Source organism: Anolis sagrei, chromosome 4, assembly GCF_037176765.1.
Source record: "Anolis sagrei isolate rAnoSag1 chromosome 4, rAnoSag1.mat, whole genome shotgun sequence".
Lineage (NCBI taxonomy): Eukaryota > Metazoa > Chordata > Lepidosauria > Squamata > Dactyloidae > Anolis > Anolis sagrei.
The window spans coordinates 181,435,896-181,448,675 of NC_090024.1; the positions used below are offsets into that span (position 1 = coordinate 181,435,896).

At 43.3% G+C, this 12,780-nt stretch overlaps 1 protein-coding gene across 2 annotated transcripts in view; it reads left to right on the forward strand.

Moving 5' to 3' along the window:
• The window catches only part of SLC6A9 (solute carrier family 6 member 9), a 74,221-nt gene that overhangs the window by 49,087 nt on the left and 12,354 nt on the right, over positions 1-12,780 (forward strand). For both annotated transcript variants that reach the window (XM_060773355.2, XM_060773354.2), the window contains 2 exons: positions 9,816-9,972; positions 12,080-12,211. In XM_060773355.2, coding sequence (XP_060629338.2) covers positions 9,816-9,972; positions 12,080-12,211 — 289 coding nt within the window. The remainder of the gene's footprint in view (positions 1-9,815; positions 9,973-12,079; positions 12,212-12,780) is intronic.

Consider the following 12,780-nt stretch of genomic DNA (forward strand, 5'->3'; position numbering starts at 1 on the left):
ACCTTGCCTGTTGTAGGCAGATCCACACAACTGCACTAGAACCATCTACAGTAGATTCCCATTCATTACAAGCTCAAAATGTATTACTTTAATACACTGCTGCAATCTGATACCAAAAATCTGCATTACTCTAGTCCTCTTTCACCAGCTGATACTACTAAAAAAAACTTCCAGCTGATCGGTAATGAGGAAAAGGCAGGAGCTGGAAAGGTGTCAAAGTGAGATAATTCTATATTGAGCCTTGTATTGAACTTGTTTTCCTACAATCAACTTTAGCAGCGAGGAGTGACTCCCTGATTAATTAATTAATTCAGATAATGAAGTTCATTGCCTTTGTGTTTCCATAAATTGGATTGGTCTTAGAAAGCTAAAGAACCACTACATACTGGGAGCTGCAAGGCTCCACAGACTCTCTTCATGAGTATCACTCCAGCTACATAATGGTGCTTCATTGGTTAGAGTTTTCTACCCAACAGTTGACCACGTGGGCAGAGTGAGCCAAGCTTCCCTTAATTAAACAGAAGCGGAGCCTCATTAGTGCTTGTTTTGCAGTTCAAGTCAGATTAGACTACTCAGAATGAGCAGCCTACTTTAAGAAGCCAGTAATGGAGCTTCTGTCCTTCATCCAACAATAGTGCCCTGCTCACGCTCACTATCCTTTTTCTGCACTGAGATACAAACAATGACCAGAGTTATGGTTTGAAGTTTCCATGGCCAAGCCAACACGAGCAGTCAGAATTTGCCCAAGACATCCGGCCTCCCAGCCTATTTCACAAACTGGACTAGAATGTATACCTTACTTCAACATTAGTATTGGACAGTGTCCTCCATTTCACCTAAAATCAACAGGATGGGTTTAACTTATTCTTGACAGGTAGTTTGGCACATATAACCGAATCTTCCAATCCTTCACTGCCATTGCTGAATCCTAAAAATCTATCATCTGAGTTGAGCACTTGGCTTTCACCTAATGGCAGGTGGACCCAGTAGTAGAAACATTTTGCAGAATATGCCTGTACTTAAAACACGACTCTTTATGGAGAAGGCTACCCAGCTATTTACCTACTTGCCCACAAGTGCTTCCTAGCCAGGCTGGCAACCCCATGAGATGAACGTGCAGCTCGATCACACGTGGCTGCAAACTGAACATCTCGTCCTGACATCTCGTGTACAGGGAACACGGATGGCCGCAAGCACCCGGCAGGGACTCAATCAATGCAGGAGGAATGGGGGACATTGCGGGAGGGGAGCCGGAACGCACTAGTTGCTTGATTTACAGCATCTGGACTCCCTGCTTCCGCGAGGGAGGGAAAGGGAGGGGGGACTAGCGCTTCCTCTCTGTGTCCCAGATTCCCTGCTGTGCCATGGTGAAAGGCTTCTTGGTCCAAGGGGAGGGAACACTAAGGAACCTCTGCTCTCTGTTGTTATATGCATCCTGCAATGCTAAAGAAAGAAGCTGTCCTCAGGTGGGCATAGGGCAAGGGCCTGTGTGTTAATCCTGAACAGCATATTACAGTCGGCCTTCCATATCCACTGAGTCCGTATCCACAGATTCAGCTATCCGTGGCTTGAAAATATTTTTAAAATCCAAAATGCAAATCTGGATTTTGTCATTTTATATAAGTAATATCATTTCACTATGCCATTGTATATAATGGTACTTGAGTAGCTGCAAAGGGGACAGGTGCATGGCGAGTGAGGCTGGCAACAGAGTGAAACTCCATTGCTGCAAGGGGATAGGTGTGTAGGCATCCCCTTTCTAACTACAGTATTTCACTGAGCTGCTGGTCAAGTGAAGCCCTGTGGCTGGATTTTGTTTTCCCCACCACATGATAGTCACCCCCCTCCCTTTTCGGGCCAAAAAAGTGATAAGAAATGTGATTATTATGCCGTTGTGTGTGTGTATGTGTCAGGAGCACCTTGGAAACTTCAAGTCACTTCTGGTCTGAGAGAATTGGCTATCAGCAAGCACATGCCAGAGGACGCCCGGATGTTTTACCATCCTGTGGGAGGCTTCTCTCATGTCCCTGCATGAGAAGCTGGAGTTGACAGATGGGAGCTCGCCCTGCTCCCCGGATTTGAACCACCGATCTTTCAGTCAGCAGTCCTGCCAGCACAAGAGTTTAACCCATTGCACCACTGGTGCTATTACGCATGAGATACGGCAATTTACGCCTGTATGGGAAGTTTAAAAAAAAAATATTTAGGAAAAAATTCATGTGACATTGTCTCCCTAAAATTAATTTGTTGAAGAATAGAGTTAAATTTTTTCTCACACTAATAAAAACACAGGTATCTCATCAAAAACCTTTCTTTCCATTTGATCTGACACAATAACTCTGCTTTGCTTTGGTTATTTAGCCAGGTTCAGGCAGGGATTTAGATCTTATTCAACCCTGCTGGAGTATACAGCTCTTCCAGTGTAGTTAGGTGGAAGTCAGCACTTGCCAGCTGGGCAATGATCCAGTGGAGCAAATCAGTGGCTTTTGCGGGGGGGGGGGGGTAATAGAGACGTTGTACCTGGTGCTGTCCACCTGCTTTTGCAGAAGGAGGTACAAAATACCTCTTTGCATATCATCACTAGAAGTACTTATACTTGTGTAGCCTTAGGTACTACAGAATAAATCACCAAGAGGACTTCAAGCTACCCCAGGGAGTCTAGGCAAAATTGAATTGCATTATTGGGTGGATGAGGCCCAAGTGAGTGATGGGGGGATGACTATTATGCAATGATGACTACAATATTGCACATGGAAACACTGTATTAATGGTAGAATCAGCATGTTATCACCAGTCCCTTCTGTTGTGTCTACTTTTTCATAAATTTAAACTTCAGTTGACTTGTTCCAGGCATATTTTTGTATCTTATGCATATAGTGCATATTCCATCCCATGTCTGAAATAAAACACAAAAAAGTAGATGGTATACATGTGCATATGTGCAGCCTCCCCTTCTATTTGGAGTGCTTGGGAGGTTCTGCTCATGTTCCGTTTCAGAGTTCAAAAGTGGTGGAGAATCACAAAATGTTCTGTCAAACTGGAGGTGATCAAATAATAGAGCTCATATTCTCTTTCCTTAAATACAAACATTCCCTACAAAGAAACTACCAGGAACAAGTTGCTTCAAATGTTGCTTCAAATGTGGAACTGAAGAGCATAATCCCTTTGTGTGTGTTAAGAGCGACTTGAGAAACTTCAAGTCACTTTCTGGTGTGAGAGAATTGGCCATCCTGGTGGGAGGCTTCTCTCATGTCCCTGCATGGAGACCCAGAGCTGACAGAGGGAGCTCATCTACACTATCCCCGGATTCGAACCTCCAACCTGTTGTTCTTCAGTCCTGCCGGTTCTTTCTTCCCACCAAAGTTCTAAATGCATTGCAATATCTCCCTTGGGCTTCCGGTGATGAGGTCACCATATGGGTCACTTCTGAGCAGGCGTGGCTTCGTAGCTCTCTTGCCCCCTGCCCATCATCCCCCCCCCTCCCCATTAGTGCAGCAGATGGCTCCTTGGCAGCTCTGTGCCAGAACGGCTGCTGCCTCTAATTGAATGACACGGTTAGGTGCACAACTTGCTGGCTGCCAAACCCCCTCCCACCCCAGTGGCAGGACACAGAACTGAAATGACGGCTTCCATTTGCTGAGTGCTTACGGTGCTTGTTAGCGCTCAGCAGGCGGCCACGTGCATGCATGCATGCTTATGTTTGTGTGCACGAGGCATGTGCTGTGTGCACCAGGAAAGGAGCAAAGGGTCCTGAGACGTGGTCCTTAGGTCATCCCTCAGCATCTTATTCATTCGCTGAACACCTGAGATGTGATGGATCTCACTGTCCATACCACCTAGAATACAACCAATCTCATCTGATTTCATAAACTCCAGATGCGCATCCTCCAATGGTCCTGATTTGGCAGGGACAGTTCCAATTAATCATCTGTTCTTTCTTATTTTCAGTTGCTTTGAAAATGTTCCAGTTTCTCTCTCTTTTTCCAACTTTCACATTTTGCCACCAACTTATTTCAGTTGCTGCAAACTAAGATCAAAGTGTTTACACCATAAGCACTCAGCAGGAGAGGACAAAATCTTGCCTTTCCCAGTAGGCTCTGGCAAAAGTACAGTGCTGTACCTTCTCCAGTTTGTTCTTCCTCATTTATAATAACTTTTGCCACCTTGACCACACTGTGATATTGTTTGGCCCCTTCTGTCCCAACTTTAATTGGTGAAATGTTGGAGGCCGTAAAGATTATTATTGGACTGTTGCTGTCATCAGCCTCAGGCCCTGTTTACACTGCCATATAATTCAGTTCATTGCAGTTAAACAGCATTATGAAACTGCATTATATGGTAGTGTAGATTTATTTATTTATTTATTTATTTAGAGCATTTGTATTCTGTCCTATCTCAACCTCCGCAGAGGGACTCAGGGTGGCTACCAATTTGCACAACACAGTGCCAACAACAGAGTAAAACAAGCATAAATATACATATTATAATAAAACAATATAAAAACATGAAAACAGTACGCCGATTTAAGCCATCATTTTAAAAGCAGTCATTCATAGTCCATTAAAACAGTATCTTTGCCAGCAAGTCTGTCTAATCTGCAAACGCTTGATCCTATAGCCAAGATTTCACTTTTTTTCTGAAAAGTCAGGAGTGATGGAGCAGATCTGATCTCATTTGGGAGGGAATTCCATAGCCGAGAGGCCACCACAGAGAAGACCCTGTCTTTTGTTCCCACTAACTGTGATTGCGATGGTGGAGGGACCAAGAGCAGGTCCTCCCTCAATGGTCTTAAGTAAAATCAATTATGAAGAAGGATGAGAATAACAGTCAGAAGACATCTGGAGAGGCACAAGTTGCCAACTGTGGTTTCACGGTGACAATAGCAATTCACTTTCTCATTTACCTATTTGTTCAGCAATAAAGAGCTATCCTGCATACATGCTTCTTGGTGAATCAAGGACCTAAACCCAGTTGTCAGTTCTAACTAAAGTTGTCCCACTGAATTAATGTTGATTTACCATTAAACAACTCATTCAGTGAGGCTGTTTGGAACTAACCAACCGGATTTTGGCCAGATGTGCCTGCTTCTGTGGTCCATATATGGTGGTATGACACATTACCACCTGAACATAACTATTCTCATATGATTTTTGGAAGTTAGGTATGCTTGGAGGAGCAACCATCAGAGAATGCCAGTGATCTTCATGTAGGCTTAGGAAAGAATTCAACACTGGTATAGCCCCCGGTGGCACAGTGGGCTAAACCGCTGAGCTGCAGAATTTGCTGATCAGAAGTCGGCGGTTTGAATCCTCGTGTCTACAGACAACAGCGGCTCTTTGAACTAGAAATGGAGATGAGCACCGCCGCCACCACCACCCCAGAGTCGGACACGACTACACTTAATGTCAGGGAAAACCTTTTCTTTTACTATAGATACACAAATGATCTGATTTCGGAATTGGGAGCTTGCACTATCGATCCCTAAGCAGTCTGCAGAAATCTGAGACAATACACACTGGACCATCAACTGGGCAGAGGACCAAAATATATCTATATAATATCCACTTTTCTGGCTTCTGACAATAAAGTTCTATCTGATCTCTGTCCTCAGAAAAAGGGAGCAACATATAAATACCCAGCACTGCAGCAACTGTTGGTATCATTGACTTGATGTGACATACAAACTACCTGCGCATGTGCCTTAATTTATATTGTTGACTTATGGTGAGTCTATGAGGTTCATACAGTTTTCTTAGGGAAGGAAAGTGGTTTTGCCTGCTCCTTTCCCTCTAATATAACCTCCTGCACTTGGTATTCATTGGCCATGTTTAGCTTCCAAGACCAAATAGGCTCTTGCGTCTTTAGGCTCCTCTGGAAACTACATATGCACCAACATTTCACAGTTGAAAATTGGGACATATATGGCCAAGCAACATAAGAGTGTGATCAACATGTCAAAAGTGAAAAAGAAGAAGAAGAGGACATAAGCTGGGAAAGGTTGCAACAGTTTGCTCTTGTTTAAGCTTTGGGAAGGGAAGAATCTGCCTCCATTCTCTCTTCTCCTTCTGACTGAATAAACTGAGTGAAAATTATGCTTCTTATTCTCGTTCGGTTTGTAGCAACTGAAATAAGTTGAGCACAAAGGGAAAGATTAGGGGAAGAAAAAACTGGAACATTAAAAAGCAGCTAAAAAAGTGCAGTAACAAAGGATTAATTGAGACTCTCCCTACAAAATTGGGACAGTTGGAGGGTTTCAAACTATAGAAGGTATTCTGTTTCATTAGACTCTCCTTCACTAATTTGAGGCCCTCCATGTGTGTTTTTAACATCTAAATGACTGACAAGCCGCCTCTATAACCAGGGAATAGACACAGCTCCTTCTCTAGTAGTTACTGAATAGTTACTTTGCATGTCAAAGTTTCTTCCAGATAGCAGAATATTGTGGCTTGCTTTCTATCCTCACTTGTTTGGGAATTTTAAAAAGGGAGCAGACAGCTGTAGATTTGCGCTTTGAGGTAAAGGTTTCTCCTGACATTAAATGTAGTTGTGTCCGAATCTGGGGGGAGGGGGGTGATGCTCATCTCTATTTCTAAGTCAAAGAGCTAGCGTTGTCCATAGACACCTCCAAGGTCATGTGGCCAGCATGACTGCATGGAGTGCCGTTTACCTTTCCACAGAAACAGTACCTATTGATCTACTCGCATTTTTTTAAACTGCTAGGTTGGCAGAAGCTGGGGCTAACGACAGGAGCTCCCCTCACTCCCCGGATTCAAACCGCCAATGTTTCAGTTGGCAACTTCAGCAGCTTAGTGGTTTAACCCACTGAGCCACCAAGGGGCCCTTGATTTGCCCTTTGAAAGCATTTATTTAAGAGAAAAAATGAGCCTTGTGTCCCACATTTCTGATTGCCCTGTTTAACATCAGTTTCCGATTTTGTACCCCTTGCAACAGGTACCCCTTGGAACAGGCTAACATCTTACATAAACAGTTAAGTCTCTTTAAAAGGAGGCATTGGATGTTCAATGCCCAGAAGCATTATGCAGATGGAGTAGGGTGACTTCTGGTTTGGGGAAGGGGCAGAGTGGGAGCAATAGCTGCTAGGAAATGATTGCTCCACTGCAGGACCAGACATCCACCTTCCGCTCTGTGTGAAACAGGCAGGCCATGCTGTTGAAAAGTATCTCCTCTCTTTGATCTGAAAGGAGCTATTGTTGTTGCTGCTGCTGCTGCTGCTGTTGTCAGGCCGTGCAGGGAACTGGTGGTGCCAGGATGGCGCTGGGTGGACAAAGGCACCTTTTTTTGTTTTGCTCCTTAGAACAGTGTTCAGGCTTGAGGTCAGCATCCTACCCTATTTGCTGTTTGGGCTTCCATGCAGGGCTTAGTCATTCCAGCCAGGTTCAGAGCCAGAGCCTGGAAAAGTTTATGATGCAAAGGGATCTTTAGAGATTAATTTAGAGGACAAAGTTGGTAGCATAAGATTTCTAGACTTAAATTTATTTCCCTTTGCACATGGATACTGTATTCCAGATTAACACAGCTATGCCTTTGAATTCAATTTCGTATGCCTCTAATGAAGATAGAGGCTCCCTCTTCTGGCTATGACTTGTTATTATCACTGCAACAGAGCGCCAGCGAAGCTTTAGCCTTTCTTGGGTGCTTCTAGACATGGCATCTCTTATAGCATTGAGTCCTCAGTGGCGCAGTGGGTTAAACCCATGTGCCAGCAGGATGGTCAGCAGTTCAAATCCAGGGAGCAAGGTGAGCTCCTGTCTGTCAGCTCCAGCTTCCTGTGCGGGGACATGAGAGATGTGAAATGGTAAAACATCCGGGCTTCCCCTGAGCAACGTCCTTGCAGACAGCCAGTTCTCTCACACCAGAAGTGACTTGCAGTTTCTCAAGTTGCTCCTGACACACACCAAAAAAAATCATTGTAAAGATGTTGTGCTGCTATTCTGTTTTTCCTTAATACATTTTATGTGCGAAGAAGAGGAAAGAAGAAGAACAGAAAAACACAACATTGCTAATAGAGAATAATGCCATTGATGAGGTTTCGAACAGTGCAAAATGATTCTGCAAACGGGGACAAGCATTTGTTGTATTGTACAACTATCAGTAGAAATCTTCCTACATATGAGAACTTCAGTGGAATGGTTTTCACTGAGATCCTACTAGAGTTGAAAGGGTTTCATTCCACCCATCCATTCTCTTATTCCTCTATAACTGCTATTTACTTATTTTAAATGTACACTCAGCCTTGCATATTCACAGATTGTGCATCCATGGATCCCACCATCCATGGCTTGAAAATACTCCACAAAATAACTGGGGGGAAAACCCTTGGTTTTCTCATTTTAGATAAGAGACACTGTTTTATCACGCCATTGCATATAATGGGATTAGACCTTCTATGGAATTTGATGTCATGTGGGGTATGTGTGTGGAACCAGCCCCCCAATGGATACCAAGGCCCCTCTGTATGCGTTTGGTTTGGTCCTTTACTAGTTTGTTTTTATAGATATGTGGAAATGAGAGAGGTAGGTAGACATTATACTAAGTAGACATTACTGTCACCTTTCTTTTGATGGACATGATCTGTGTAATGTAGTGCCACAGGATATAAGGACGGCTTTATTTGAACTTATTTATTTATTTCTTTATTTATTTGTATCAATGTTCCATCTTTTTCCTGGGATGGGCCCCAAAAATGGAGACTAATTCCCAGAGACAAATTTAACAATTGATTTAACTGTTTGATGCTAATGGATTCCAGGCCCCAACTTGAATGCAACCTCCAACATCGGAAACCATTTGTTAAGTAATTAAAGAAATGAACATACAACCATAGAATCATAGAGTTGGAAGAGACCTCATGGGCCATCCAGTCCAACCCTCTGCCAAGAAGCAGGAAAAATTGCATTCAAAGCACCCCCGACAGATGGCCATCCAGCCTCTGTTTTAAAGCCTCCAAAGATGGAGCCTCCACCACACACTGCAGCAGAGAGTTCCACTGCTGAACAGCTCTCACAGTCTGGAAGTTCTTCCTAATGTTCCTAATGGACATCCAAAACCATATATCTCTATAAATACTTGGCAAAGAGTGATGAACAAATAGGGGGGACTGTCATCGCCTGTTTCTTGCCACTGGACTTTTCAATGTTATCTGGCTGCCTACTATCAGACACGGTCAACCAGATTTGCCTGTGGCTTGGTCTGATCTAACAGGGCTTTCCTGGTGTGTGGATGGGCTCAGCTGCCAGATTTGCCTGTGGCTTGGTTTGCTCTAACAGGGTTTTCCTGGTCTGTGGATGGGCTCAGCCGCAGCACTGTGGGTGAGCAGAGGGATCCACCGACTGGCCTGCCTGGTTTGGGGCCTCTTGTGCTCCATCAACAGGCTGGCCGGAGGAGCAGGGATAGAGGCTCCTTTGTGCTGACTCCACTTATGCCTGATTTGTATGTGTTGCAGCTGCCAGCTTCCCTGCAGCCTGACCCAGGGCTATTCATCTGGGAAGGCCATCCTTGGTAGCATAGTCAGACTCTATGCCTCTCTAGCCACAGACTAGAAGGAGACTTAAAACAACAGGAGCACGTGTCCCAAAGTTGCCATGGCCTCTATGTGCATGATAACCTCACGTTTTGGCATCTGTCTGTTGCCTTTTTAAGCCCCCTCTTTTTTCCCTTGTGTTACTCATTTAGCCTTGAGAAGGTATTCTAGGATCAGCAATAAAAGAGAACATGGGGAACTGAGTGCACATCTCCAGGCCCAATGCAGACCATTTAGTATAACATATAATAACTGATTCTTCTTCTTTTGGCAGAATGGTGCTGTGCCTGGTGAGACAGGGAAGCGAGATGAGAACCTTAAACGCGGCAACTGGGGCAACCAGATCGAGTTTGTTCTCACCAGTGTCGGTTACGCTGTCGGACTTGGCAATGTCTGGCGTTTCCCTTACCTCTGCTATCGCAATGGAGGAGGTCAGTATTGATAATTGACTTATTTGATTGACAAAGATGGGATAGGCATGCCTGGATCATCACTGTGGGCACAGCAATCCCTAAAAATGCCTACTGTTACTCTATGTGGGGTAGTATTGACCCTATTCAACAAAACAACAATACATGTGTGTGACTCGCAAAACTCTGCCTCATAGTAGGTTCCTTAAAGCTGTGTTAATAATAAAAATAATAAAACTTTATGTATACCCTGTCACTATCTCCCCAAGAGGACTCGGGGCAGCTTACATGAGGCCAAGCTCAAAAATACAGCAATACAAATATACAACATATTTATTATTTATTTATTTAAAACATTTATATTTCGTCCTTCTCACCCTGAAGGGGACTCAGGGCGGAGCACAGCATATACATGGCAAACATTCAATGCCGGGACACAAATTCACATACAATACATAAACATTAAAAAACATTTATCAAAATATTAAAATACACCATTTAAAACGTCCTAGCCATCTGCATCAAATCCAATTGGCCGTCATCTTTCTCACATAGGAATACAACAGTTATATATAATATAAGAAACAATATAAATAAGCACAACAAACAATATAAAATCGCGATAATTGAAAACACAAAAAAATTGATCACAGTGGGCAGGGCCGGTTGCAAGGATTAAAAGTTTAAAAATACTGGGTGAGAGAGCAATGTAATATATCTGGACAGAGGATCTGGGAGACGAAAATAGAGATTAATTGCACTAGTAGATAAATGAAGTGCTTCTGAGGGCATTTTTGCAGGGTTTGGTCAGGTCAGGGATTATTGTTCATTCAGTCATTGAAGGCACACTGGAACAACTAAGTTTTCAAACTCTTCCTAAAGACTGCCAGCGTAGGAGCTTGCCTAATTTATCTGGGGAGAGAGTTACAGAGCTGAGGGGCACCACAGAGAAGGCCCTCTCCCTCGTCCTCACAAGTTGCACTTGCGATGGGGGCGGGAGCGAGAGAAGGGTCTCTACAGAAAATCAAAGGGATCGTGTAGGTTCGTAAAAGGAAATTACTATGTCAAAAATACTTTATAGATAAGACGGTCGTAACACCCGAAGAAGGTATAACAAAACAAGGGGAACAATCTGGGAGGCCTTGTTGTGTTGTTGTTCTTGGCATTACGAGTTAATGAAGAATCTCCTTTAATAGAAGTCATTATTTTGGAAGCTGATTATTATTATTTTTTACTACTACTACTGGTATTGGATTCGAGACCTTTCACAGCTCCAGGACTTATTAGGACTTGTTGTTTCTATATGCTTTTCTTTATGTCTGCTACTTATTCCGTGAATAGTATATCCTTTGTTGAATTATAATATGAGAATTGTACTTTTACTATTGTGAATGTTGAAGTATTTTTGACATAGTAATATAGCTTGAAGTAACATACTCTGAGGCAGAGTTTTGCGAGTCACACACATACATTGTTGTTTTGTTGGTTGTTCTCATAGATATTTGTGCATTACACACGTAGTATTGACCCTGCCATGGTCTTATGCTAAGAAAGAGCTTGGAAAGTTATGTTTTCATCTAAAATCCCATGAACCCACATAATAGCTAGGGGATTGTGGAGGTGGTAGTTCAACAAAGAACTTTTCCAAAGTCCAAGGGAGACATTCAGTCATTCCTTCAGACAATGCTGAATTGAGGCCTGCACCACAGTTTGATGCTGGTGCCTCATTCAGAGAGTCCTGAGTTTGGACTTGGGGGCTTGTGTCAACCTCCCAAGGAAGGCATCTATGCTAGAGGTGCATGCATTGGCCTTCAGTGAGTATAGAGCTCCCTCTACAGGATAAAAGTTGACATTCCTTTTCCCAAGTTGCAGAACTTGACTTCTTAGCCAGACTATGAAACTCAGGGTGTAATCCTCCATTTCTTAATCATTTCAGGGCTCTGTCTTTGATCGTGTACATGCTAACCATACTAACTTGATACCAGTTGACTGCCAAGATATTGCCTCCTACAGTGAACATTTTTAACTGGAGATGCCAGGGATTGTACCCAGGTGCATAAACATCTGCTCTACTGCTGAGCTATGGTCCCTTTCCAAGGCTCATCACATGCTTTTTTCCTGTTTCCAGGTGCTTTCATGTTCCCCTATTTCATCATGCTGGTGTTCTGTGGGATCCCCCTTTTCTTCATGGAACTTTCATTTGGACAGTTTGCCAGCCAAGGCTGCCTCGGTGTCTGGAGGATTAGCCCCATGTTCAAAGGTGAGAAGTAGCGATCAGCTCATTACCAGAATTAGATTCATATGAATTGCAGAAGTTCGAATGCTGCTGTTAAGCAGAGGAGTGAGGCAGTTATCTCAATGGAGGAGGCAACAGGGTGAGGGTCAGGGTGGGAACAGGGGCCTGAATCTGATTATTAGTCCTCAGTAGAAGACATGCTCTAGTGAGGACTTGCATGTTGACTCACTACTCGGCTGTTGATTCATTGGATCTACTTTGGCAAAAGTCATTACCAGCTTTTAAAACATATGAACAGATTATTAATATTTTGAGAAAAAGATCTTGCATTCCTCTGTACAAAAGTGCATTCAAAAGTGAAAAGCAGAACATGTAGTAAAATGCATCACAGCCTTTTTGTTAAGGTTGTTCTCTCTAGCCATATGAGACACAGGAGATCTAATAAGGATGCACTGTGTTGACCTTCTGCCTCTCCATGGGTCATTTGACTTCTGTTCTAATTAACCAAGTAGCATAAAATGTGAGCGGAATAGATAAGAATGTTTGATACTACAGTGGTCCCTCACTACTTCGTGGTTCACTTTTCATGGACT